At 36.0% G+C, this 27458-nt stretch overlaps 2 protein-coding genes and 1 pseudogene across 2 annotated transcripts; all 3 read right to left on the bottom strand.

Annotated features, from left to right (window-relative positions):
• Nucleotides 1-46: 46 nt before the first annotated feature.
• Nucleotides 47-3109, bottom strand: LOC127178692 (uncharacterized; annotated as a pseudogene).
• On the bottom strand, nucleotides 2710-9868 carry dicp3.1 (diverse immunoglobulin domain-containing protein 3.1). The gene is made up of 9 exons (XM_051131717.1): nucleotides 9744-9868; nucleotides 9260-9568; nucleotides 8146-8454; nucleotides 7914-7970; nucleotides 5067-5147; nucleotides 4697-4734; nucleotides 4530-4604; nucleotides 4341-4409; nucleotides 2710-4140 (listed from the first exon to the last, which is right to left on the bottom strand). The coding sequence occupies exons 1-9, from the start codon at nucleotides 9796-9798 to the stop codon at nucleotides 4090-4092; spliced, it is 1044 nt and encodes a 347-aa protein (XP_050987674.1). The 5' UTR covers nucleotides 9799-9868; the 3' UTR covers nucleotides 2710-4089.
• Nucleotides 9869-10411: 543 nt separating this feature from the next.
• setdb1b (SET domain bifurcated histone lysine methyltransferase 1b) lies at nucleotides 10412-26309 on the bottom strand. Its single transcript, XM_051132096.1, has 22 exons — nucleotides 26097-26309; nucleotides 24771-25004; nucleotides 24046-24209; nucleotides 23923-23966; nucleotides 23059-23356; nucleotides 22713-22914; nucleotides 22563-22636; nucleotides 22085-22275; nucleotides 21836-21965; nucleotides 20460-20595; nucleotides 20232-20363; nucleotides 19683-19971; nucleotides 18983-19335; nucleotides 17040-17156; nucleotides 16758-16927; nucleotides 16407-16646; nucleotides 14754-14918; nucleotides 12986-13158; nucleotides 12714-12801; nucleotides 12181-12419; nucleotides 11970-12058; nucleotides 10412-11022 (listed from the first exon to the last, which is right to left on the bottom strand). Exons 2-22 carry the CDS (start codon nucleotides 24998-25000, stop codon nucleotides 10905-10907), a joined length of 3642 nt encoding a protein of 1213 aa, XP_050988053.1. The 5' UTR covers nucleotides 25001-25004; nucleotides 26097-26309; the 3' UTR covers nucleotides 10412-10904.
• Between the last annotated feature and the right edge of the window lie 1149 nt (nucleotides 26310-27458).

Below are 27458 nucleotides of genomic sequence, written 5' to 3'. Positions count from 1 at the left end.
TTTTGTTACTATTGTTAAGTGACTTTCTAATAGATAATATATTTAGTATAAAATATTTCATGTAGCCTCCTTTATTTATATGTAAGTATATCAAATTAGATAAAAGTTTATTTCTAACATATGTACATCACTGAAATCTCTTCATAGCAATTCTATAGCCTGAAAGGGATGTGTGGGTTTAAAGTTATGAATAGTTTGCTGTTTCCTCTTTTGAATCAATCACAGTGCAATGACCATCACTTGCAAGAGAGACCACTTTGTTATGTACATAATGCTAGTTTGTCAGTGTACTTGAGATTTTAAATCTTTAAAGAAATACTAAAACATGACCCTAATGGCCCTAATAAAGTATGTCAGTATGTATATAGTCAATGTTCTACTGAAAACCTATGCAATGATAAATAATGATAATTAAATAATACTTAAAATAATAGAGTTTCTGGTATTATAAGGGCCTACTTAAACTTGATTTATGATGAGATATTGTTTCCACCTGAATACTTGACAGTATATGTGATTGAGGTCTTCACTTCATTTCACTGTGTAACCACACATCTCCACTCTCTGTTGTGATCTTCATTCATCAGTGTTGTATTCAGAGTGCTAATATAGTATCCTGACGTGAGTGAGTATGATATCTTGTATCTGGGGTCTGTCATCAGATTCACACCAGCCTGATTCTCCCAGATCAGCTGAATTCCCTAAGACTGGAATAAAGTATCACAAGAGACTCCATCAACATACAAATGACAGGAGAGAGTCACAGAGCTGCCTGGTCTTATCTCAGTCTGTGAGGATGATGAAGAGACTGAAACAGAAGGTAAGACAGAAATTATATAACAGACTCTTTTCAGAGTTTAAAGGGAGTATTCTGTATTTTTAAAATTCAGTTTACATTATTCTACAATTACCTTGAAGAACATGCAGATGAACATCTGCTTCAGTTCCTTGTTGTTGTCCATTCACATACTGACGGCAGCTGTAAGATCCATAATCTTCTTTTGTGACTTTGTTGATGTCTCTCTGTGTCATTCTTCTTTTTCCCTCCAGTACTCAGTTCAACTGTCTCTGAATGTCTCTTATAGCTCCATGTAGTTGATGTGCAGTCAGAAAGAGCATTATTACAGGGCAGACGGACATTTTCACCAGAACTGCAGAACACATGAGTCACTTCAGCTCCACTGGTACCTAAAACACAATAGATTTGGGTGGTCATAATAGGCACTTTTGAACTGCATAGTTCTAAAAACCCAGATCTAGGAAGTGTGTTGGAAGTAGCACATTACGAGTAATGTGAGTTACATAATCAGATTACTTTTTAAGTAACTAGTAAAGTAACACATTGCTTTTTAATATACAAGAAAATATCAGTTAATTTTTCAAATACATAACGCCAGAAAACGTAAAAACTTAACTTTGTTTTCCCATTTATTGTCTCCTGTCTCCTGTCTCCATGTTGAGAGAGTAAGGAGTAATCAGTATCAGGAGTAAGTGCAGAGGCGTTGTGTGCACTGTGTAAACATGATTTTACTGTAGTTATAGACTAAATGTGAACATGCATTAATTCATCGTACTTGCAAAAAAACCTACAGTATTTCTCAAAATAAATAATAATGCAAAACGAAATGCAAACTTAATATGACGCCAACCTGCAATGATCAAATGTTAAATAACACAAATATCCTTAATGTATTTAATCCCATTTTATTAACCAATAACTATGCAGCTGACCTTCGATTCAACCATACTAATAAGCAAAAATTACTTTAACATTTTCATTGCTGAAGATTGTTCTCCAGTTTTACTGTAAACATTAATTTACTTTTCCTTCAGCCTGAGGCTTATTCATTTAACTTTTTGGTGTGAAAGGGCTTTTACATTTGCTAAAATAGAACTTTTTATATTAAAAACAAACAAGCATGCCCTGTCCAGATTTAAAAAGTAACGCAAAAGTAACGCATTGCTTTCCATAAAAAGTAACGTAATTAGTTACTTTTTTAGGGAGTAACGCAATATTGTAATGCATTACTTTTAAAAGTAACTTTCCTCAACACTGTCTATGAACTAACCAGCATGGCTGTTCCTAGAGAACCAATTCCCCCCTCGGGCCATTTTCCCATGGTTGCATTCACACCGGCAGCTCACCGGAACTCAGAAGCGGCCATGGGTTTTGTTATAATGGAGATGTAATGTAAACTTGCAATTTATGCGATTAAAAGAGGATGAAAAAAAGTGTTATATGTCATTGAGGCTGAGAAAAGAACACAACACTGCAGACAGGTTGCCTTTATCACTGTTTTCTATGTTCGTGGAGTAAATATTTTTACATGGCTTTTTAAAAAACGCTGGGTAACCAGTGTTTTCAATGTGTCTGGCCAATCAGCGTGCACATACTTCACTGTTTTAGACTCTTCCCTGAAGTAGAAGCTAATTTATTTCCGCCAAATGGAGTACCTAGAACTAACCATTTTGCAGGAGTTCTGCCAATGGACCTTTTTCACATTTCCAGGTTTCTTAGCAGTGGAAGTTGCCATTGTTGGGTTAACTTCAAGAGCAATGAATGGGAGAGTATCTGGTGTGTGTATATAAATGCATTCATAAATATACAGTTTGCGAACAAATGTGAAACCCACAAGAAATCAGAGCTAATAAAAAATAAATAATCAAACAATGAACACTGTAACACAAACAGAAGATTAATAATAAATATTTAAATAAATCATTATTTATTTAAGTATTTTCACACACTCTTGGTAACTGAACATAAGAAACTACCAGGATACACCTGAAAATTCTGAGATAATACTGGAACTACTGGAATTGAAGAAACAAACACTTTTGTGTTTTAAGAAAAATATAATTTGAATACAATTTAATGCAATGCTCACACTATTTACCTGGCAAACTTAACAGCACTTTCCTTTTAAACTGTGTTTGTACATTTTCACATTACATTTAACAAATATTTAATATAAAAGCTATTTTTCTTAACATTCAATGACTCTCATGAATACATAAATGCCAAAAAAATAAAATCTCTTAATAAGAAGTCATGCAATGACTTACATAATTTCTGACTTCCCAGCAAATCCCAGCAGGCACCGGACATCAATATAACAGATATCGACAGATATAGTGGTTGGGAATAAAAATTGGGTCGATGTCAGTATTTTATGTCCATTTGACGTTGACTTACTGTTGGATTTTGGTTACGCGACCTAAAAACAACAAATAATCAACATCGGCTGACGTCGGTGTTAGACATCAAATTACTGTGTTGAATTGACATTGAATTTTGATCACCTGATGTTGCAACCAAAATTTAAAGGGTTAGTTCATCAAAAAATGAAAATTAGGCCATGATTGACTCACCCTCAAGGCATCCTAGGCGAATGAGAATTTCTTTTGGAGTTCAATTGGAGTTATATTAAAAAATGTCCTGACTCTTTCAACCTTTATAATGGCAGTGGGTGGGTGTTTTTGTACAACAGTCCAAAAGAAGTCCAATTAAAGTGCATCCATCCATAATAAAACGTTTCTCACATAGCTCCAAGTGGTGAAAAAAGGCATCCTGTAACGAATCAATGTGTTATTGTAAGAAAAATATCCGTATTTAAAACGCTATAAACAGTTTTCTCTAGCTTGCGCTAACTGTCATATGCGCAAGCTCTTTCGGGTGGAAGGCATAGGACCTCGGCATAGCACATATAATGTTTTAAATATGGTTATTTTTCTTACAAAAAATGCATAGATTCCCTACAGGAGGCCTTTATTTACCCCCTGGAACCATGTGAGGCACTCTTTTTTATGGATGGATGCTCTTTATTGGACTTCTTTTGTTGAACAAAAACACCTGCCCACTACCATTATAAAGCTTGGAAGAGCCAGGACATTTTGATTGGATTCGTCTAAAAGTAGAAAGTCATATACACCTAGGATGCCTTGAGGGTGAGTAAATCATGGGCTGAATACACCTGGGTGAACTAACCCTTTAACCTAATGTCATTGTCCTGTGATGTTGTGTGCCTGCTGGAAATGTTTATTTGTGTTGGGGGTGTTCAGAGTGGGGTAAAGTCCATCCTGAGGTGCCTATTCTGTTCTTCTGATGGCAGCGTAGGTCACTGTATCATTAGAATGATTCTGCAAGAACATCACAGATTTTGTCAGTCAGTGTGTATGTTTCAATTCACAGCTATTGTTATGCTTCAGTTATCTGCAAATTCAGAGCTACCTATCAGCAAAATACAGATGAGAGAAGGTGGGTGTATTTCCTCTGAACAGGACTGTCATTGAGCAGTGAGGGAAGAACAAGTGAATGTGGTGGTGCTGTATCTACTCACATTGTCAATCTGTACTTGTTTTTTACTGGAAGCAGTAACCTCAGTGTAGGTCACATCATCTGTTTGTTCCTAAACATCAATAGAAACTTGGCAGTAATATAACAAAGTAATACAAAAGGATATAAACTGCATTATAGAACAGACAAATGGACATTTAATGAACTGTTTTGAGTCATCCCGTTCACTCACATTGGTGTTTGGCGTAGTAGGAATGAACATGTTGATTGTTTCATAGGTCCCTTTATGTTCATATTGATCTTTGACCTTTAGACAACAAGTAGTTATTAGTAATTGCATAAGTCACACACTTTACTGAACTTAAAAAACAGTAATCACATCCAAATAACTGGCATTACCGAACTCACCACAGAGCCGTCAGTCCCTCTCTGATTATCTATAAAAATGTAATGTGCACGTTATTATAATACAAAAATGCAAAAAACAGAGTGTCTTCTAATGCTAATAGCATTCAAATAAAAAATGATTTATTTGCAACATTAAAATTATGAAAAAGATTCTTTATTTTTACTTGATAACTCTAGAGACTGATATCGCAAGAATTCTCAGCAGGAATAAACTCCTGTTTGAGAACTTAATAGTTTAACATTCACATAATCTGTATGTTTCATATGATTTGAAAATGATGGTTGTTTGCTAATGATATAGTGAGATTTGAATACAATGTTTTAATTATTTTTATAAAAAGGTGCAAATGTGAAAACTCACCAGGTCTTTTTTTACAGATCACCGAAAGAACAGCAACAAGGACAACAGCTAATACAGCAACCACAGCAGAAATGATGATCGCTAAAGGAGAAAGGACATAGGCAGACATGACTTTCTCCTTATATTTTGCCTTGTCTTGACTTAAATATATGTCTATACAAAGATAAATACAATGCTAAAGGAAGCATCCTTTTTAATATTTGTTGTTGTTTTTAAAAATGTCTATATTATTTTTCATCATGATATATACATTTTATTAATTTTTATTTCAGTTTTAGTTATTTATTTTAGTAGGATAAACTAAAAAAAAAAAAAGAAAAAAGAAAAAAACAGAAATGCTGCCTTGGAAACTAGCTGAAATAAAATAAGCTTGAGCTCTTTTGTATTTTATTTCAGTTAGCGTTTATTTCAAGCAACAAAACTTTTTTTTATGGTTTTAATTTTAGTTCACTGTAACTAAATGACAAACAATTATTTATATGATGTATTATATTCTAACTACTGAAGTACAAAAGTACAAAAGTTAACATTTTTTAATTCAAAAAGGAACACTTTCGGGAATGTTGCCATATGGCAACTCTGTTTAATGGCTGAAAAAAAACAAAACAAAAAAAAACATTACCAAACATTGCTGTTTCTTGTCCAAAATAAATGATGGCAATACATTATTTGATGCCTATACACCATATGTAAAAACAGCCAATAAGAAAATACGGTAACACTTTATTATAGGGAACAATTCTCACTATTAACTAGTTACTTAGTAGCATGCATATTATTAACATATTGGCTGTTTATTAGTACTTATAAAGCACCTTTTCTGCATGACCATATTCTGCATTCCTAATCCTAACCAATACCTGAACTTAACAAGTGCCGTACTATCGATAAGCATTAGGGGTGTAACAATACATGTATTCGTACCGAACCGTAACGGTACGGGCATCTCTGTTCTGTGCATGAGGCCTTACAACGAATACAGGCAATTCACCCTCAATCCAGAAGGTCCTGCCTGCAGTAATGCATGATAACCGACAGCAGAAGAACAGAGAATGCCAGGAGTTGTGCACTTGAAAACAAAGACTACTAGACATTGAACATGTGCTGATTCTGAACGCGTCTCTCACTGACAAAGGAGTATAACGTTACTTTAAAGGCTTGAGCACTCAACGGTCTGCGAAATGGAGCTTTGTGCTCTTGTATCCTACCTCTCTCATTCAGCACAAATCCAAATATTTAATAATATTTCCATATTTTCAATGCATCCAACTGCTAAACTATTATTTAGCATGTAAATACTGTTTCCTTATACCAGCAAAATCAACTTAAACAATAAACAAATAGAATGTCGTTTTCTGCCATTTGAGTTTCCTTTCTGTCACAAAACTGAACTGAAACTCAGCAAATATAGGCTATGTTACGTGTCGCACAGTTTTTTCCCCTTGTCTATCAGTTAACTGAATTAAATATATTTCAAGTATTTATTCCTTGTATGTATATATGTACTGCAGATTTTGTAGCCTATATATGATATTGATTTGATATAATATTTAGTATTTTCACATGTAGTTGGGAAAAAAAAATTGTTATTTGTACTACTGTCTATTTAAAATAAATGAAAAGAACCCTAGCATAGCAGATTTTTTTTCTGTTGTACTAGGGATGCAACAATACAGTTAGTCCACGGTTCAATACGTACCTCGGTTTTAAACCACGGTTTTCGGTTCGGTTCTGATATCTTGCCAGTATGTTTTTTTGTTTTTTTGCAACAAATTAACAAAATACTCACGTAAACCTCTATACACTGGAAAAAGCGTAGTTTAGTACATGTCTGCTTAATTTTTCTTGTGATAGAGGTATTATTTTTTCGATTTTTACGCAAAATAGAATGGCTTTCATTCATACTGGACGCCAGAGGGCGCCCTCACATATGCGTCAAAGAAGTAGCGCTGATGACGTTCAGTTCTAGCTTCTCTAATATGGATAAAAGCATTGCTGTGACTGATTAAAAACAAGATAAAACGTTAAACGTTTTGAATGATGAAATGTAAGGACAATAAACACTCGTCTGCAATAATATATGGTTTATCTGTGTTCTTCAAACCATCTCGTGTACTTTCATAAGCCATTGCTAATCTACATACATAGAATATGAGTATAGAATTTATTGTCTGCCTCATTCTGTGATGAGAATCCACATCAGATCACACAAGGAAGTTATTTCAAACACTTGACTGATGTTGTTAATTAAAAACAAGTCATAATGCTTAAAAACAATGCATAATGTATAAAACTTTTGTTTTTATAACTCTTTTGTTGGACAGCAGGTTTAGAAAGGCTTATCATTGCATGTCATTAGAATGGAAGATGCTCTGCGTGTGTTGCTTTTTCAAATATAAGTGGGGAAGCGTTTCCTCATTTCAGCACGTGAAATCGCAGGCAAACATACAGCAAATTCCGAGATGAATAAAACAAGGAAGTTATTTAAATGCAAAACCGAAAAACCTCAATTCAAAAGCGCGTATTGAACCGTGGAGGTCCTACCGAACGGTTCGATATTATATTGAGTATTGTGACATCCCTATGTTGTACCGAAATCGTATCGAACCGTGTACCATTACACCCCTAATAAGCAGCAAATTAGGAGTTTACCTAGGCAAAAGCCGTAGTTAATGGTTTGTTAATAGTGAGAACTGGACCTTAAAATGACTGTATTGGTTGAGTATGCTAATATTCTTTTTCCCCCTGTAGAATTAGACAAAGCTGATCCGTAAATAAAAAAAAGAAAAATCTAATGTAAGGTCCAATCAAATGTCAGGTGGCTTAATTAGCATCAACATCAAATACCTTGTGTGGAAATGTCTGTTTTTGTTGTTGAGGGATCCTTAGAGTTGGAGACGTAATCTGCACATGATGAAAGATAGTTCAGATGCATCACGTGACAACATGTGAACTATGGTTATTTATCATATTTGGACACTTGGTCATCATTCATTATACTTGATTACTTCTGTCAGAGGCTTTTGTATGCTCAGTTTGTTCTGACTGATTATGAGGCTATTTTAAAGTGATTTCTTACCTGAATACTTGACAGTGTATGTGGCTGAGGTCTTCTGTTCATTTCTCTGTTTAACCTGACATCTCCACTCTCTGTTGTGATCTTCATTCAGGAGTGTTGTAGTCAGAGTGATAATACAGTTTGTTGAGGAGAATAATATCTGATATCTGGCGTCTGTCTGCAGATTCACACCAGCCTGATTCACCCAGATCAGCTGAATTCCCTCAGTACGGACCAAAGTATCACAAGAGACTCCATAATAATACAACTGACAGGAGAGAGTCACAGAGCTGCCTGGACTGATCTCAGTCTGTGAGGATGATGAAGAGACTGAAACAGAAAATAAGACAAATGACACAACAGGCTTCGTTATTTTTTTTATTGCACATTTGAGTTTAAAAGACACTTTTGTAAATTGACCACATAAATATATAATGGTAACACTTTACAGTGGAACTAATACGCATTAATTCATGCTTAATTAATGCATAAAGTTATGCATGAGTTAATGTGTAACTCATGAATAATTAAACCATTGATTAATGATTACTGAATCTGCAAGAAATGAACATTCTATATGATTTATAGATTAAGTGATCAATAAACAGTTTTTAGCATAATGCATTAATTACCTAATAGCAGTATTAACTAACAGAATAAGTTAATGTGTTAATTACCACAATGGGTTGAATCAGTGCATTTCAACTTCCAAGTTGTCTGCTTTAATTAATCATTAGCTAATGATTTGCAAAGGTATCATTATGTTATGACTTTACTTGTTAAGGCACATGACTAACTAATTCAAAATCTATAACCACAATGACACATTAATTAACAACTGGACAACTGGAAGTTGAAGTACATAGCTTTGACCATTGTGGTAATTAACATGTGAATTTATATCATTAGTTAATATAATATGTTATTATGGAATTAATACATTATGACACATTTAACTAATGACAATTTAATGAATACCTAATCTATGAATCATATAGAATGGTCATTAGTTGCTATTGCATAAATCATTAATTAATGGTTTAGTTATTCAACTCATGATTATCTGTGCATTAGTTAAGCATTATTTAGTGTGTATTAGTGCACCCGTGTTGTAAATTGTTACCCATATAATTACCATGAAGAAAATGCAGATAAACACGTGCATCAGTTCCTTGTTGTTGTCCATTCACATATTGTCGGCAGGTGTAAGATCCATAATCTTCTTTTGTGACTTTCTTGATGTTCAGAGAGCAGTCAGAGCCCACACTCAGTCTCTCACGTCTCTCTATTTCATTCTTTATACCTAATTTAATCAGTTCAACTGTCCCTAAATTTCTGTTATAGTTCCATGTAGTTGATGTGCAGTCAGAAAGAGCATTATTACAGGGCAGTCGGACATTTTCACCAGAACTGCAGAACACATGAGGGTCATCCACTTCACTACCTGAAACACAGTACAGCTAAGTAATTAATACACTATGTAATGTAAGTAACACTACTCAATTCAGAGATCACAATATGAATAGCTGCAAGAATAAACTGAGCTGATGTTCAAACAAACTCTTTCCCAGACTAACTCAACTACCCATGGATTTGTAAAAGAAAAATAGATTCCTTACCTCTGAGAAATGAACAGAGAATTATCAGTCCCAGCAGACAACACTTATCAGCCATTTTATCATCTGCTTAGGACAGTCTTCCTCAATTCACCCCTAATAGGTTACACCTCCTCTAGAGAGCTGAGTCTTAGCTTTTGTTGACTGTGAAAAGCCATTCAATATAGGAACTTACATGTACTGGCTCAACCCACACTTGATAATTTCTGAACCGTTTAGAGACGTTTGTGCAGAAGTGCACCACTGTTAGTTTCACTTCTTTTAGTTTCCTGCATGCCATTAAATTCTAGAAATACAATCGTTAAATTGTTCCTAGAATGTGGCTGTGATGTGCTGTAAATTTTCTGAATTAAGTCACAATGAAAAACTATTTTCCATTTTTTAAAAGCTTAACAGCAACCGAGTGGCCATTAAACTTCTTAGAACACTTGACTGAGCAAACAAAAGGGAGTAATGTGTTGCACTACTATTTGCGCTGAGCTTAGTAACAGATTTCAGTTTTTTTTTTTTAAATAAAGCTTGCTAGTTTTCAGTGATGTATGTTTTCTGTGTGCTGAATGTCCACAAGATCGGTTTGTGACTCATCACACTTGCAAAATCTTCCATGAATTCACAGTAAGTGTTATATTTAGCCATGAAGTGTCACAACACAAATGACCTTTTTGGTCTTTTTAGAACTTTAATTCAAATTGCGGCAAAAGTACAATTTTGTCTCTTTTCATAGACTTGTTGACCAAACAATAGCACATTTACACCGTAGCATACAATGACAATCACAAAACCATGAGTAAAATAAAAAAGAGAAAAAAAAAGATCCTCATTATCAAAACTACATATATAAAAGAGAAGCAAAAGATTAACTAAGCAAAACATCAGGGTATTGAGATTGATGTATTAAAGAAACGTGTTCACAGAGAGGACTGCATAAACCATAATGATAGATGTCGTGGGGGGTTTAAGGCAGAACAGGACAATTGAAAACAAGCATACATACAGTTTTTTACAACTTCAGTAAGTTCCTGAACAAATTATTTTTTGTTCAGAGTCTGCTCAGTTCTTATCAGTAGCACAGACCTTACTCGATAAATACAACTTCCAGAAGCTCCAAGTAAGTGTTTACTGACACGTCTACAATAGGAGGTACATTCAGTGCGTGTGTGTGTTTTACAGCAGTCGTCCTCTGCATTCTGTTGATCCACAGCAGCACAGAAGCTCCTTACCCTCCACGCTGCCAACTTCATAATTATAATCCCACGTCAGCTCCGTCCCTGCTCGGATTCGCCTGTAGAAACACACAGGTTAATACAGAGACCGCAGCTATGTTCACATTCAGCATAATAATCTCTAAATATTCTGACTAATAGCTCAAACTATAAACAAATCCTCTTTGGTGGAAACTTTAAAATGTTTATAAAAAAAAAAAAACAACTGTCATGTAAAGACCTGATTACTTAAAAATTAAGTGGAACATGATGAAAATGTGTGCACATCTATAAGGGACGTAAACACACACCCACACCCACACACACACCCACTTTAATGTTATGGCCAGTCACAGATAAATGGCTGGTTTTAAAAACTGTACTATTTTAATTAAATAATAAATAAAGCTCAAAAACTAAATCACATAAATGAATATGTGAATTCATGCATTGCAACATGATAATGTACAGTGTGAAAAAGACACTCATTTTGAGATTTGCTAAAAATTTAATTTAAGTGTTATTAAATCATTAATGTTTTTAAAGATTAACTTTAAGTGAACAGTAGACGACAGTATTACACAGACACCAACATTCAAAATAAAATAAATAATAGCAGCCAATAACTGGTCGGTAAATTTAAAATTTAAATGATTACATTCAAATGTAAAATAAAATAAAATAAAATATTTATATCAGCCAATAACTGGTAGGTAAAATTATTAAATGTAATTAAATTCAAAATGTAAAATAAAATAAAATAAAAATAGCAGCCAATAACTGGTAAGTAAAATTATTAAATTTAAATGATCAAATTTAAAATGTAAAATAAAATAAAATAAAAAATATATATTAATACCAGCTAATACCTGGTAGATAAAATTATTAAAATTAAATTATTAAATTCAAATGTAAAATGAAATAAAATATTAATACCAGCCAATAACTGATAGGTAAAATTATTACATTTAAATGACTAAATTCAAAATGTAAAATCAAATAAAATAAAGGCCGGTGTTATGCTTACTTGCTAGCAAAGAAGGCCACCCAGGGGAAGCGGAGATCATGAGTATCCACAAACACATTCTGGACGAACAGATTGGGACTGCAGCTATGCTGTGGGATGAAGGCAGCGGAAGAGGAGCGGATATAAACATAGTAGTTATGAACAATCTTTGAATTAAAACAATCATAAATGTCCAATGCAAGTCACTCATATCTGGGTCTGTTGTACTCACATTGAGGTAGCGTCCGAGGTTGCCCTCCAGTTTAGCATCAATGATATAACAGGATTCCTCCCCATCAAAAAACTGGCGGGTGTTTTTAGGGCCACTGTCGGCCCCATCACCTCCCTGTCTGTGAGATGGGCCTGAGCCACCTCCTCCTGCTCCCCCGCCCCCTGTTTTCACCATCAGACTGTGGGACTTCAAAGCAATGCCACGCGTGGACTTCACTGCCACCTGCCTCTTCACCACAGCTGAGATAGACAAAAGAGAGCTTGTTACTGGGACTTGATGAATGCAAGACTACTCAACCTTTTATTTGTGCTATTGTGGTTTTCATAGCCTGTTACTATGACAACACCTTCAGGATGAGCATCTCATTTGTAATAAAGAGGGACATAAAGAGTTAAAAAGGGTTTCTGGTTGTCTGCCTCTAGTACAAGCAGATTCAGTCAGCTGACTGAAGTGTACCAACAGTTACTTAGATAAAAGGAAGTCCAGTGACGTAACACAGGAAAACAAGCAATTTCCCCTTTCCTCCATCTTACCCTGAGTCTTTTTCTCTCTCTCCTTGTTGTCATCTGATCCTGAGCTTATAGTTTGCACATCATCACTGTCAGAGAGGGTCATTACATCCTAAACAAAATACAGAAGGAAAGATCATAATAAGAGTGCAAGATCAGAGGATGAACTAAATTGAGAAAGACAGTAGATTGTGTATTATACATAGTGTGAGACAGAAAGAAAGAGGAACAAAGAAACTGCACATTTCATGTGAAAATTTAAAAAGGAAACAGGGGTGTGTGAAAATTAAACTGACCTTCTTCTCTGTCTTTATCCCTCCCTCCACCTTGACGCTCTGATTTGCAGAAGTGGACGACTGACTGGTGAGCCAAGATGCCACTTTACTCTTCCCAGTCTCCTCTGGCATTGGAGGTGGCTTCCTCTCCTCACCTGTGGACGCACTCAGTCCATCCTTACTGTCCTGACTCTCTACAGCCAAGACAGAGAATGATGGGAAAGTCAAATATTTACTGAAATGAACAAATTAGTGAATAGTGGTCAAGATTTTTAAGCAAAATAAAGTGCATCCATCCATCCATCATAAAAAGCTCCACACGGCTCCGGGGGGTTAATAAAGGCCTTCTGAAGTGAATCAATGTGCTTGTGTAGGAAAAATATCCATATTTAAAACTATAAACCAATCTCTTGCTTCCGCCAATGAGCATTCACAAGGAAGTGGCGTTCCAGCGGATGACGTAGGACATAGTCATAGCTTAAGTGAATGAACGTACAACAGTTATCAGAAGTTAGAGATTACGTGTTAAATATGGACCCAAAGGCCTTGAGAAAATCCCCATGAGCCTTGTAGAGCACTCTTTATAATGGATGGATGCACTTTTTTGGGCTTCTAAATTTCAACACCCATTCACTTCATTATGAAGCTTGGAAAGCCAGGAAATTTTTAAAGGAGAACTTTCTTGACGATTGAAGAAAGAATGTTTTTTGAGGAAAACATTTCAGGATTTTTCTCCATATAGTGGACTTCTGTGGTGCCCAGAGTTTGAACTTCCACAATGTAATTTAAATGTGGCTTCAAACAATCACAAATGCAGTTGTAAACGATCCCAGTCGAGGAAGAAGGGTCTTATCTAGCTAAATGATTGGTTATTTTCATAAAAATAATAATATTTTATATACTTTTTAATGTCAAACACTCGTCTTGTCTTACTCTTCCCGACCGTTTTTTTCTGGGTCATGACAGTCAGGGTATGTCGAAAAACTCCCATCTGATGTTCTCCTTCAACTTCAAAATCATCCTATATCACTGTTTTACCTATTTTTTAAGGGTGTTTGATCTTCTTTGCATGTTCACTTTGTAAAGACTGGGTCGGTACTTCTGCAGTGATGTAGGATGATTTTTAAATGATTTTTGACGTTGAGGGAGAAAATACGATTGTTTTTCGACACACTCTAACTGTCTTGAACCAGGATACAGAGTTCAGGCAGAGACAAGACAAGACAAGACAAGCATTCGAGCTTAAGAAGTATTTAAATCGTATTTGTTTTAATGAAAATAACTGATAGTTTCACAAGATAAGACCCTTCTTCCTTGGCTGGGATCGTTTACAACCACATTTGGGATCATTTGAAGCTGCATTTAAACTGCATTTTGCAAGTTCAAACATGTCATATCAAACATGACCATATCAGTCCATTATATGGAGAAAAATGAAATGTTTTCCTCTAAAAATATAATTTCTTTACAGCTGAAGAAAGAAAGACATGAACATGTTGAATGACAAGGGGGTGAGTACATTATCTGTAAATTTTTGTTCTGGAAGTGGACTTCTTTAAGATAACAGATTATATTTGTTTAAAAGAAGAAAATCATATACATATAAGATGGTTTGAGGGTGAGTAAATCATGGGGTAATTTTCATTTTTGGGTGAACCATCCCATTAATAATAAGTAACTGTTATGAAAATCGTACCTAGACCTTGTGACAAAAGACTTCAGACAATCCTGCCCTCTAGTGGCCTGTTTTTTGTCTCTGTGTTTAATCTAACTGTCCTCTCCTCCTCACCTTCCTTCATTCCCTTAGCCTGTCTGCGTGTGGTGTAGCTCCTCCATACTGAGCTGGTGGAGTAATATGTGTCTTTCACAAACGTGTCATCTGAACTATCGCTCTCATCCTCGTTAGACTCTTCATCCTTGTCATCGTCACTGTCTTCAGATGAATCATCTTGGCCTAGAAAGTAGGTAAAAACAAGTATTATATACACATTTGAGAAGATTATAACCTTCACCTGCTGAATATACATCGCAGCATGATTAAAGGAGATGTTCACTTCCAAAACATCTGTATATAAAATGTATATACTTTTTAACCCCAATTAATTGCTTGTCTTGTCTAACTCTGTGTGTACTCTGTGTATTCCGGTTCAGGACACTTAGGGTAGGTCGAAAAACTCCCATCTCATTTTCTCCTCCAACATCGCTGCAGAAGGACCAACCAAGTGTTTACAAAGAGAACATGCAAAGACGATCAAACACCCTTTACAAAAAAACCCCGATGTAGGACGATTTTGAAGTTGAGATGGTTTTTTCGACATACCCTAACTGTATTGAACTGGAATACACAAAGTACACACAGAGCTAGACAAGACAAGCATTTGGGGTTAAAAAGAATATAAACTGTCTTTTTTTTTTTTTTTTTTTTAGAAAATAACCATTCGTTTCATTAGATTAGACCCTTCTTTCTCAGCTGGGATCATTTAGAGCCCTTTGAAGCTGCATTTAAACTATTTTGGAAATTCAAACTCGGGGGCACCATTGAAGTCCACTGTATGAAGAGAAATCCTAAAATGTTTTCCTCAAAAAACAATTTTTTTATGACTAAAGAAAGAAAGACAAACATTTTGGATGACAAGGGGATGAGTAAATTATCTGTACATTTTTGTTCTTGAAGTGAACAGTACATTAAAAATAAAAGAATGTGATCAGCAAATAAACAAAAAATTCAAGCACATGCTATTTTAAAGAAACATAAGCTTTTTATTATATTTCTGCTAAATATTTTCACAAAAATAATTTAAAGCTGCAGTCCATAACTTTTTTTGTGTTACATTATGTAAATGTTGAATACATCATGAATTTATTTTCCAAACCATGTTTTTGGCTATGATACTATGGTACATCTATATTAAGTGTTTATATTCTGGCTATTTCAGACTGGTTCTGGTAGGAACCGCTGCAGAGTAGCCCAGTACCTGTGTGATTCATCATAGACATAAACAGAGAAAAGTAGCTTTGGCTACAGTGTTCTAAGACAAATGCAGTTCTGTTTGCCAACCACGAGGGCACCAAAAGTTAGGGACTGCAGCTTTAATGTTTAAAAAACTAATGGATCATGTTTATAGTTAATGTGATGAACTACACTTGCTAGAAGTCCTGTGTGAACTTGAGAAGAAGTGACTTCACACTTAATTACCTAGAGAGCAGTTAAAAATGATTGTTGCAAAGGCGTCTCTGAAAAGTTATTTGTTTTTAATGCAATAAAGACTATCCATCAATATGGCTGAATAGGAGGATTCATGACTGACACCCAAAACCACTTGTTTCTTTTGACATTACAAAAACTGGTGTTGTTCATATTTTCCCCATTAACATTGATAACCCCACAGCCATTCATTTTTATAACAAGCAGAATATTCAGATGTGTGCATAGGTCTCTCACTTTTGCCGGTAGTGCTGCTGTTACGCTCCTCCATCTTGGTGGTGGATTTACCATGTTGGGAAGCAGGTAGTTTAACCCTGCTCATGTCCACCCCGCTGCCCTCGCTGTCGGAGCAGTGGGCCTCACTCTCATAACCTTCCTTAAAGTTCTCCACGCTCTCAATGTGGTCAAGATTGGCAAAGTATTCATCACCCATTTCCAAACCTTCTTTATCGGCAAAGTCATCTGTCAGGATTTTACCTGAGAGAGAAAATAACAATCATTACTATAAAAACAATACAAAACAACTAACAGCTCAGTGGTGTTACCATCAGCAAAAACACAAAAATTAGGCTGCTTTGAGTGGGTTACCTGCATAGATACAAACAAATGAGCCCTTGGCGATATCATCAAGGCAACGAATGCCCCAGCCCTTATTCTGGGTCTTAAAAAGTTGCAGTCGGACCTGCAAACCATGCTGAACTAGACGGTTAGTGCACATCTGTGGATTACAGCGGCAGCGCTTATTGCATTCATAGATCCTGAGAAGGGAAAAAGAGAGACAGGACAATTAAAAGAAGGCTGATGACATGAAGTTGAATGGTCATGATACAAGATAATGACACTATGGAGGGTTGGTTAAATATCACAGACCCTGTCGGGAGACACTCTTCCAGTCTCTTGTGATGGTATCCAGCGTTGGGGTTGATCTGCCCACCTGGTGCACACCCTGTAGCCTGCAGAGTCAGCTGATGACATGAACACTTGGATCTAAAAACAAGCAAAAGGTACAGAAAAAAGGACATGAGGTACTCTTCTTATCGATGTAAAAAAAATTGTGATGTAACAAACAGGCAAAAAGTAATAACAGTGTTCAGAATCATTTTCATTAAAGTAGGTCATATGGGTTTGTTTGTAATCTTATACTTCAAATGTAAACAGTCTGCAAAGTTGTCAATCAAAAAAAGTGCATGATAAAGATATTGTCTCTCAAAAGAAAAAGTCGACTCAGAGCCACCTTAACAAGTCGCCATATTTTCAAATCTTCTGCCAGTTATACATCACTAGCTAATACATAATCCCCACGAAATACGAACACTCTGACGTGCCCACAAACACTTCCACTAGTAAGCATTTACATCATGTCGAGAAGACGCTGTGTTCTGCACTGCCAAAGCGAGTTTGTTTTGTTTTCATTGCCGAAAGATGATGATGTGAAGAATCAGTGGCTCAAATTAATTTTTCCACAATACCACACCAATACAATTCGAACCTTTTGTTGTGCTCATCATTTTACAGAGGACTGCTTTTCTAATTTTGGCTTTTATCTTTGTTGGCTTCTAATCTACTTTATTTGGACTAACAAGCATCTCTGAACCACAAAATGCAAGCATTATTGATACATTATGTGTACAAGTTGTTTGTGCTAATATGTGATGTATACCTAGTGCAGCTTTAAGTTTCCAGATAAAGCACGATATTACTGTCTTACTCAAATAGTTGTGATAATTTGCTGTGAACCCACTATTTCCTAAGAACATGATGATTAATGTAGACTGTCGTTGCTCTAATTACTTCATGTAATAATAAAAAGAATGTAGACATATTTTGGTTTACAGACTGTATTCTTTTATCAGATAGTCACTTTAGCACTCAGTTAACATATCCAGTTATTGTTTGGTTTAACTGTAAGTGTTTACAGTTTAGTAGCTAAACTTTTCCTGATGTTTCCTGTCACTACTATACTGTCCTATTAAAGTGTTTAAATGTTTTTATGTCATTATTGTAAGAACAAATTAAAGCAATATATTATCGTTTTGTTGCATGCTTTGGCAATAGAAGCTAGAGTTGCCAGGTTTTCACAACAAAACCACCCAATTGCTACTCAAAACTAGCCCAATCAGGTCCCTATTAAAGACTGCGTTCGGGCAGGCGCCAATAGCCTTGCAGTTAGTGCGCTGACATACAGTGCAATAGCGCTCATGGTGACTCGAGTTTGAATCCCGGGTCGTGGTCCTTTGCTGATTTCACTCCTCTCTCTCTTCACCCAGTGCTTTCCTGTCTGCTCTACACTGTCCTCTCCAAATAAAGCCATAAAAAGCCCATTTAAAAAAAAATAAAAAAAAACGTTCGTAGGTATAAAATACAATTTTTTTTGGCAAATTTGCTTTCCATGGGCAAAATATGACGTTATTGGGATTGCTTCAACCCGTGGACATCAAAAACAACCGTGGATTTGGCAACACTGATGGCAGCACTCACTAACTTGCTTGAGTACTCCTCTCTGTACCAATCACAACAGGCTTGTCCAGACGACTAATCAGAGAAGAGTAGGCTTACAGAAGGGAGGGGTTTACAGATCTTACGCTCAGAACTGATTGAACAAATCATTTCGAAATCATTGAGAAATGACTATGTCTAAATGCATATTAATGAGAAAATTACAATGTTTTCTGACCTTAAATGCATTTTAACCTGTTGTAGGGGAGGGAGACTTTGACAGAATTTTTTTTTTTTTTTAAATAATAAAACTTTTTCCTTTACCCTGAAATTTTTAACTTGACTGAAAGTTTTGGTTAAAAGCCAATTATACTAACTTGTCTCTGCAGCCATCAGTGCAGTCACAGCCCACCAGGAAGTCTGTGCTGGTGTTAATAAAGACTCCATCTTCTGGGATCCTCTCTTTACTGTAGGCCACCCTAGGTGGAGGAGTGTTGTCGATCTCATTCACACAGGACAAGGGAATGTCTTCGCGACCACCTGTGATGTCCCGGATGAAGTAGAACGGCCTCTGGGGTTGGAATCGACGGTCCACCAGCACATATGGGTCCAGACAAAACATCTCCAAAAAGATGAAGTCACAGTGTGTCTGGAAGAGGTAGCGCTGGATTTCTGCCATATTTCTCAGACTCAAGCCACACGGGGACTTGTAGATGACATGGAATGACATCTGAGGGAGAGAGAGGAAGAAAGTCAATAAATTAGTAAGTGTGTTTGAATCGACTCATCCATTGAAAAATACTTCAGGAATGTTAGTTTCTAATTTGGGCAACTTTCACTGGAAAAAAGGCCCATTGTGCATTATTAATACTATAGTAATGCATAAAGCACAGTTCACACATAAGTCACTTTCAAATCAAGCAGCTTTGTTTATCAACTTGAACTTGATGCAAAATCTCCATGGGGAAATCTTTCGCCCTCACACAAAACTTCTGATCACTTAGATTCCTATAAACAGATTTTGAACGCAAAATTTTGCTGAACTGCTGTTGCACCACAACCTTAAGACATACAAACCTTGCGGTTAAGGCGTCTGCGGGCAGTCATACGGCGAAACTCATAGAGCAATGGAGTAAGAAGTGGATTACGTCCTCGATGCAGGTTGTGACGGGTGGGTCGGATGCGCTTTAGACAGTCTGGCGTGCAGTTGTGCATAAGGTAGAAGAGTCTGTCATTTGGAGCCTGGTAAGATGGCTCCTGAGGAATACGTTCACTGGTGTAGCTTGACACAGTTGTCTGCAAATTATGCGGAGCTGGTGTGATTGGTGTCAGTGTATGCACAGGTCCAGACTGCAGAAGAAAGAGCCTGCAAGAAAGAGTACACTGTGTTTCCCAAAATATATTTATTATATTTAAATACACTACAAAATACACTGATGGTTGAGCAGGCAGTCTGCACTATAGGATAACACAATATGGTTTTAAAAATCAGAACCACCCGAGACACTAATACTAAGCACAAATGCTGACAGAGAGGCAAAGTCCAAAAATGTGGCATATACAGTGTTAAGCAGATACATAGATCACAGCAGTAACAAGTACCAAGTGCCTGGTTGTCACACTAACCTGGAAGTATTAGTTTGGTGAACAGTGCCAATTAGTGCTTTGGGCTGAAGGTCAGTGGTCACGGCCTGACGAGGCTGGAGTGCAACCTGACCAGTGCTTTTTTTAGCCATTTGACTCTTTAAACTAGGACTCCTGAAATGGAAGAGACATAGATAAACATGGTTTAACACTTAACCTGGATTAATAAATGCAATATTATCAAAGAACAGCAGCTCTTGAAGCACCCACTCGGTGCGGGAAGGCTGTAGGGGTCCTGCAGCCATAGGCTGAGCTGGTGGGATCTGTGGGGCTACAGGCCGACTGGAAGCAGAAGCACTGTTATCACTAGTGTACTGCACAACAGGTCCCTTCGTCCTCAATGCTCCTAAAAACACATACACAGTTTTAGTAAGATAAGAATCGGACAGACCAGTAGCAGTCAGTTGCAATAAAAACTGTTTGCACATAAAATTTCACATAAAATTGTACAAATTAATGCATATTTCACAGGGCTCCAGACTGCGACCAAAAATATTAATTTAAGAGTGACATTTTTGCTGAGTTTGCACAGTGGCAACTATAGAAATGTATGTCATATATTTAAGTCATATATGTTATGACTTAAAATTTGCATGCCTCTTTTGTGTTTTGTTATCACATCTTTTGTTATATTGATGTAATAAACTGAGACGATGCGCATCAAAGTTTTAGTGGGGGAAAAAAAAACAAACAAACAAACAAAAAAAAAAACACCTGCTAAAATCAGTTCCAGTTGTGACAACATGAGGGAGATCAAAAATGACGGGCACATGCTAAGTAAAAGTGAATTGCAAAAAAGTAGTGTCTATTTAGAGCACAACTTGAACAAATACAGGTAAAGCTGTCAGCTGTGAGGATATCAATACTGTTAACAATTCTCATTTATAATCTATACTAAAACGGCTGCTTCTTGTTATCAAGATATATAGTCTACTGTTAATGCCAACTTTATATTATTTTTTGCGCATCTGCCATCCAGTAATCGCAATAAGCTCTGTTACCTTTTAATAAACAAAAAGTATCAGCTTTAAAATTACTAAAGTTAAACATTAAATACCGATTTGGCGCTCATAAATGTAGCATGAGAGATCGCTCTAGCGCCTCGGTTCAAGTGGTAAGTTACGTGAACCAATCATATCTTTGTCTTTACTAGTGTAAGAAACTATAAGACAGCCGACAATACAAATTTATGAAATGTTTTTTTGTAATCAGGCAATTTCAAACTGCGGAAAACATGTAAACAATGCTACGTGACAATTTACCTCAGAATAAGCATTTGGTGTTCAGAAACTCTTCAGTCAGCTAGAAAAAAAATAACTATATAAGGAGCATTTTTCTAAATATGTGTTATCTTGCACAGAGCTGTTCATATTTTCACCTGATCTGTTGTCTACATAAGAAAGAATGTAAGGAGCAAAAGATAAAATTCAACACCTCCAATGAAACTGCACGTTACTATTTATTCTGCAGCACTTAAACTAATTTGGCACTCTTTTGTTTCTTATAGGAGCTATTTTTTTCATCTGGAGCCCTGCATAAAATATAAAAGACAAATAAACATAGCCAAACACAAAGCAATCTGTTACCCATATTAGGCCGCTGTCTTTGTTGACCAGCCATTTTCTTCTCTTGACTGTTAGCTGTGTTCATTTTCAGATTAAACATGGGTTCTAGTCTTGTAGACCCACGATAAATCCACTCACTCCGCTTATCATCCTGCAATATTGAATAAACAATACTGATTGCTGAGGGATGATTAAAGAAATCTAACAACAAATGAACTATAAGAAATCTTTAACTATAACAGTTTCAGCTAGATGTGATGCTGAGCTGACCAGGAAAAGCATTTTGACAAGGCTGCCATCCACTTCTTCCACACGACTTTTCCACCACGTTCCCTCCCATTCCGTCTTTATGATTTGTCCCGGCTTCAACAGCACCATGGGTCTGTTGGGATACGACGTGATGTACTCCTCAATGAAATCCCTGCATGATGCATCCTCAATATCCTCCCAGGTCTTTTTTACTGAGTACAAACAGGGAAAGAGACAAAAATGCAGACTAATATTTATTTTTTAATAGTTAATAATTTATAAATTAATAAAATAAGTTCATTTATTTAATTTATTATTATTGATATTTTATAAATATTTATGTGATATGTTAAATTTGAAAGGTCACTCAATGAAAAATAAAATCACTTGAAAATATCAGCAGTGCTTAATACTACATTATAAGAGAAAAGGCAAAAACAGAAATTACTGGAAACTTTTTAAAAAAAAGTTTTAAAGTTTAAAAGCTTAAGTTTCTCACATGGTCTGCAGATTGGGTAGAGCTCCGGCAGGCCCACATATGAGGCATAACCGTCATCGAAAAAGATCAGGAACCTACAACACATTCAATCAGTAAGCAATGCCTTCCATCCGTCAGTAACGTTTTAAGATCTTCTGTTCAGATTCTTACCTCATGCGGTTCTTGCTGTTGGGCATCTCAGCAACTACACCTGCATAGAGCCAGACTTGATTGCCATCCTTGTACCTGGCGACAACACGGGCACCAACAAAGAGTCTCTCCAGTGTTGGGTGGTAATCAAATGCCACGTGGTTCCCAGAAAGAAGACTCTTGCCTTTATTCTCAAACTTCACCTTGTACTTAAAATTGTTTCCTGTGAAAATTTGATATTGAAAAGTAGAATTAAGCTTTTTGATTACATTTTATTTTTCATATACACACACATAGCAGGCTGAAATGTACAGTAAAATCCCAGAGAATGATTTTTCAATCCAGGCAATAAACTCTGTGCACTTACCCACTTGTTTGATGGCAACAAGTGTTCCACGATGCCAAGTCTTGGTTCGTTTTTTACCCAAAAGTGTCATGTTGATTTTAATATTGTCCTGTTTTAAATTAGGGTTTGGTTGAGTGGGTGCATTCCTTGGACCTGAGGACATAAACACTGCAGGAACAGCCAGAGCACCATGGGATTGTGTGGGAGGTGCCACTGCTTTAGCTGGTGTGATACTTGATTGGGTTGTTCTGTTGACAGACTGGGCCAGGTTTTGTACCTGCTGAGATGTTCTTTGAAGAGCAGCCGAAGCCTCCTTAAACTTTAAATAAAATACAGACACAACACACAAAAAGGAAACATCAACTAAAGCACCTGAAAAATAGCTTCATGAAGTGCTAACAGTACAGCATTACATATTGTATCATATAGTACAGCTTTCTGACTCTGCATAGACAGCAACACAAAGCATTGTGGTACTCTCGTAAACATCATAAAGTCAAAGACTGACATGGAAGAGTAGAAACAGTTGAATAATCATTATTTTTTGTTTTCTTTGCACACAGAAAGTATTCTTGTGGCTTCATATAATTACAGTTGAAGCCCAGATGTCACATGGACTTTTTTTTAACAGTGTCTTTACTACCTTTCTGGGCCTTCAACATGTCAGTTGTGTTGCTGTCTATGCAGGGTCAGAAAGCTCTTGGATTTCATCAAAAATATCTTTAATTTGTGTTCTGAAGATAAACAAAGGTCTTACGGGTTTGAAACAACATGAGGGTGAGTAATTAATAACAGAATTTTCATTTTGGGGGGGAACTATTTCTTTAAACTTCACTACACCTTTAGGTTGTTTTGCAAGTGTTACAAATGAAATGCTCCTCTTACCGCTGAGTCCTTGGCTGGAGTTACAACCTTCTTGGGAGGAACCACTGTGGAGGAAGTCATGCTGTTACTGTACACATTTTACATCTATAAAATGAAATGAATGAAATATAGCGTCTAACTTACCACATCCCACAGCAATGACATCGTCGTCGTCATCATCATCAATCTCAATGACCTCAGAAGTTTTAGCTCCGCCTCCTCCCTCATCCTCCGAGCTGCTCTCACGATACACTAGACCCATATTACTGTACACTTCCTTCACCAGAGCTTCACACTGAACCACAGACCTTTGAAAACAGTCATGTATTTATTACATTTTTAGCTCATAAAAAGAAGGGTTTTGGATAATTAATCATGTTCTCATAACCTAAAGTACTGGCTTGTTCTAATTGTTCTAATTTGTTTTCTTTGTGGCTTCATAAAATTACAGTTGAACTGATGTCACGTGGACTATTTTAACAATGTCCTTACTACCTTTCCAAGCCTTGAATGTGGAGTTGAGTTGCTGTCTATGCAGGTCCAGAAAGCTCTCAGATTTCATCAAAAATATCTTAATTTGTGTTCCAAAGGTAAACTATCCCTTCAAAGAATAGAAAAATGGACCTACAGCTATTGATAGAGTAGAAACTTACACCTGCTGAACTTGTATTTTTGTTTATCATATCGGGTGCTGAAGTTGTTTACCATATGATATTAAAAAATTAGCATGTTGCATAAAGGGTTGAATATTTCTCAAGAAACTTATAAGAAACAGTTTGGCTGTTTGCCTGAAGCCTCACTGATTTTAGTTTTTCACTCCACTTTTAGGTGTTCGTCTCAGCGCATCAATTCTCACACTTTAAACTTACTCTGAGGCATTGGAGCAAAGAGCATCCATATCAGCGACCTCCTTTTCCCTCTGCTCAACCCATTCCTGCAGCTGCTCCAGCTGAGCTTTCCTCTGCTGCACGGCCTCACTGCTGTCCACCTGCTCCTCGATCCACTTGCGCAGCTCATCCAAAGACACCCCTAACTCCTCCTCCAACTCCGGATCCAATTCCATATCCATCCCTGAGGCCAAACTGGCATCCACCTCCATAACTCTGAAAGAAAGTAAAAACAATGTTAACATGTCACAGCAGGAATCATAAAACAACATCTCAAAACTGTATTATGTAGCTCAACTGGTAGACAGCTACATTTCCCATCAACTGTGGATCACTCCTGCATATTGGCTTGGAGGAACTCATTACTACAACATTTCAATCATAAGGTCAGAAATTTACCTTGGTCATTACGATTTTGTATTCTTTCAGTTGAAAGTTAAAGGGAAAGTTTTCAACCAGTTTTTTTTTATTGTTACAATGTCTTTTATTAAACTTATTTTAATAAACCTCATTTTGCCAGCACAAATGACCCCTTTAAGGGGGTTAACAATCCCACATTACTCTACAGCAATATTTAGTCTTGAAACATTTTGCTCAATAGTTATTAAACAAAAAATGCATGTTTTATTTGATACAAGACAAAGGAAGGCTGTACTGTGCCTGCTCAAAATGCCCTGTAACATCGCAATGTCACATTAAAGCAAGACTGTTTTATGTCTGCTGCCCAAAAGTACACAGTTTTAATTTGTAAATGCATGTATGCCACAATGTCTAAATGCCACTTCAGAAGCTCTTATGACTGAGCCACCTTTGCATTGCAATGTGGCACTAATCTAATTTTCCTTATGATTGTAAATGACATACAAAACATCAGATATGCTGTTGCAAATATAACGTTACATCACATGAACAAAGTGACCTTTCTGTAACAATGAATTGACTTTGGTATATGTTAACACAACCTCTCTGATCATGCAGATATCATTGGTGTGAATGGCATTTTAACTGGCATTCATTTGATAAGTTGAAAAGCTGTATTCACAACTCCTGAAAATGGTCCGTATGTGTAACACACTTCAACCTCAGTTCCTGCAAGCAGGACCCCTAAACGGCGCGCAATCCACGGATGAAAGGGCTGAACAGATGATTTTGTATATTTCTACTAAAAAAATGTAAATGCACAAGCTGCACTTTAACGTTAGATGTATTAAAAGGCCAATATACGAACACATAAACAAAGGATCTGTAAAATGCAGAATATCGAGTGGGCTTTATTGAATTGTGTTGATGCTAACTGTGTTAGCTTACCTCCCCTAACGTGAGTGTTCCTCCAGCTCTATTGCAGATTCCTCCTTTTCACCGTGCATTAACTGAACAGAAAACCAACAATAGTACGTTTACAGCTTTTTCTTATACCACAGGCATTTTAATGTAATTGTTTTTATTTGAAAATAAATTTTCCAGTCCTCGAACACCTCGCACACCAAAAACTCAATGAATGTGTTTGGCTGATGACGATGCTACGAGCTGACCAATTGGCTTTTGCGTGAGGAGTGAATGGCAGGTAAAGTGACCAATTAGGTGCAAGAAAAATACCTGGGCACGCCCCCACGATGCAACACGCTGTGAGATGGAAAGATGCCTGCCCTACAGGACTGCACTTAACCACACAATGTGAATCAAACACAATTTAGCCCCTTAAAAAACAATCAATACAACTAAAATATATATTAAAATAATTTATTGAAATACTGGCTATACTGCAACATTAACTGATAGCTCAGTATTAATAAATGCAAAACTTTTTTTTTTTTTTAAATAAAAATACGTGTAGGCCCATAGCCACAACCAATGCAAAAACCTACTGTACACACTGTTCACGTATTATTAGTGAAACAAGAATTTCATTGTTGACTTATGTTGAACCATTTTGTTATATGAAAGTCAGATTGCAACTATCATGCATTTTTTTATTTATGTTAAAGGCGCATTTCAGTATTTTGTCCCCACATTGAAATATTTTACACATAAAGTAATAAATACTGTGCTTTTACAGATTTCACATGAGATGAATACAGACTCCATTTTAATTTTTTATTAATTGTTTATTAGCTAATTGCCGAATCTTGTGATTTGAAATGGTAGGTAATAGCATTTTTTAGAGTTTAGTGAATCATAATATTTTCTTATATATTTATTATTATAATATAATACTTATAATATTTTAACCTCTTTTGCAAAGTTATGTAAATGTATTTTTATTATTTTATCTTTTTTTTTTTTTTTTACTATTAGTATTTTATTTATTTATTTGTTTATTGTAATACATTTCATCTTCATTTTGTAATTCAAATTTACCTACTGTCATACGGTGTATATACCTTATAGTTGTTTCTGCCTTATGTATTTGCAACTGTGTATTTTGATATTTCCTGTTTTGGTTGTATAACATTGTATAACTGTTACGCATTCATTACAGCCATTTGAAAAACACTACTATCTAATGTTGTTATGACAAGAAAAAATTACAGCTGTTTTAAAGACTGCATTTATATAATATTCAAATGTATAATTTATAATAAAATTTATAATAAAATTCAAATGGAAAAAGTTAACCCTTCAAATAGGACACTATGACGCGGTTCAAACAATTCATTCAAAAGATCCGAC

The sequence above is a fragment of the Labeo rohita genome, chromosome 16 (assembly GCF_022985175.1).
Source record: "Labeo rohita strain BAU-BD-2019 chromosome 16, IGBB_LRoh.1.0, whole genome shotgun sequence".
NCBI classification, from domain to species: Eukaryota; Metazoa; Chordata; class Actinopteri; order Cypriniformes; family Cyprinidae; genus Labeo; species Labeo rohita.
Note: the sequence above shows the minus strand (reverse complement) of the source record. Positions and strands in the feature narration are given on the sequence as shown.

Coding starts and splice junctions, on each gene's coding strand:
- dicp3.1 (XM_051131717.1), bottom strand. CDS start 9,798: ATGGCTGATAAGTGTTGTCTGCTGGGACTGATAATTCTCTGTTCATTT. Junction 9,569..9,743: donor TCTCTGTTCATTTCTCAGAG/GTAAGGAATCTA, acceptor ACTGTGTTTCAG/GTAGTGAAGTGGATGACCCT. Junction 4,141..4,340: donor AACAAGTACAGATTGACAAT/GTGAGTAGATAC, acceptor ATGTTCTTGCAG/AATCATTCTAATGATACAGT.
- setdb1b (XM_051132096.1), bottom strand. CDS start 25,000: ATGGAGGTGGATGCCAGTTTGGCCTCAGGGATGGATATGGAATTGGAT. Junction 23,357..23,922: donor CTCCAGCCAAGGACTCAGCG/GTAAGAGGAGCA, acceptor TTTTATTTAAAG/TTTAAGGAGGCTTCGGCTGC. Junction 13,159..14,753: donor GGCTAAGGGAATGAAGGAAG/GTGAGGAGGAGA, acceptor TCTTGGCTGTAG/AGAGTCAGGACAGTAAGGAT.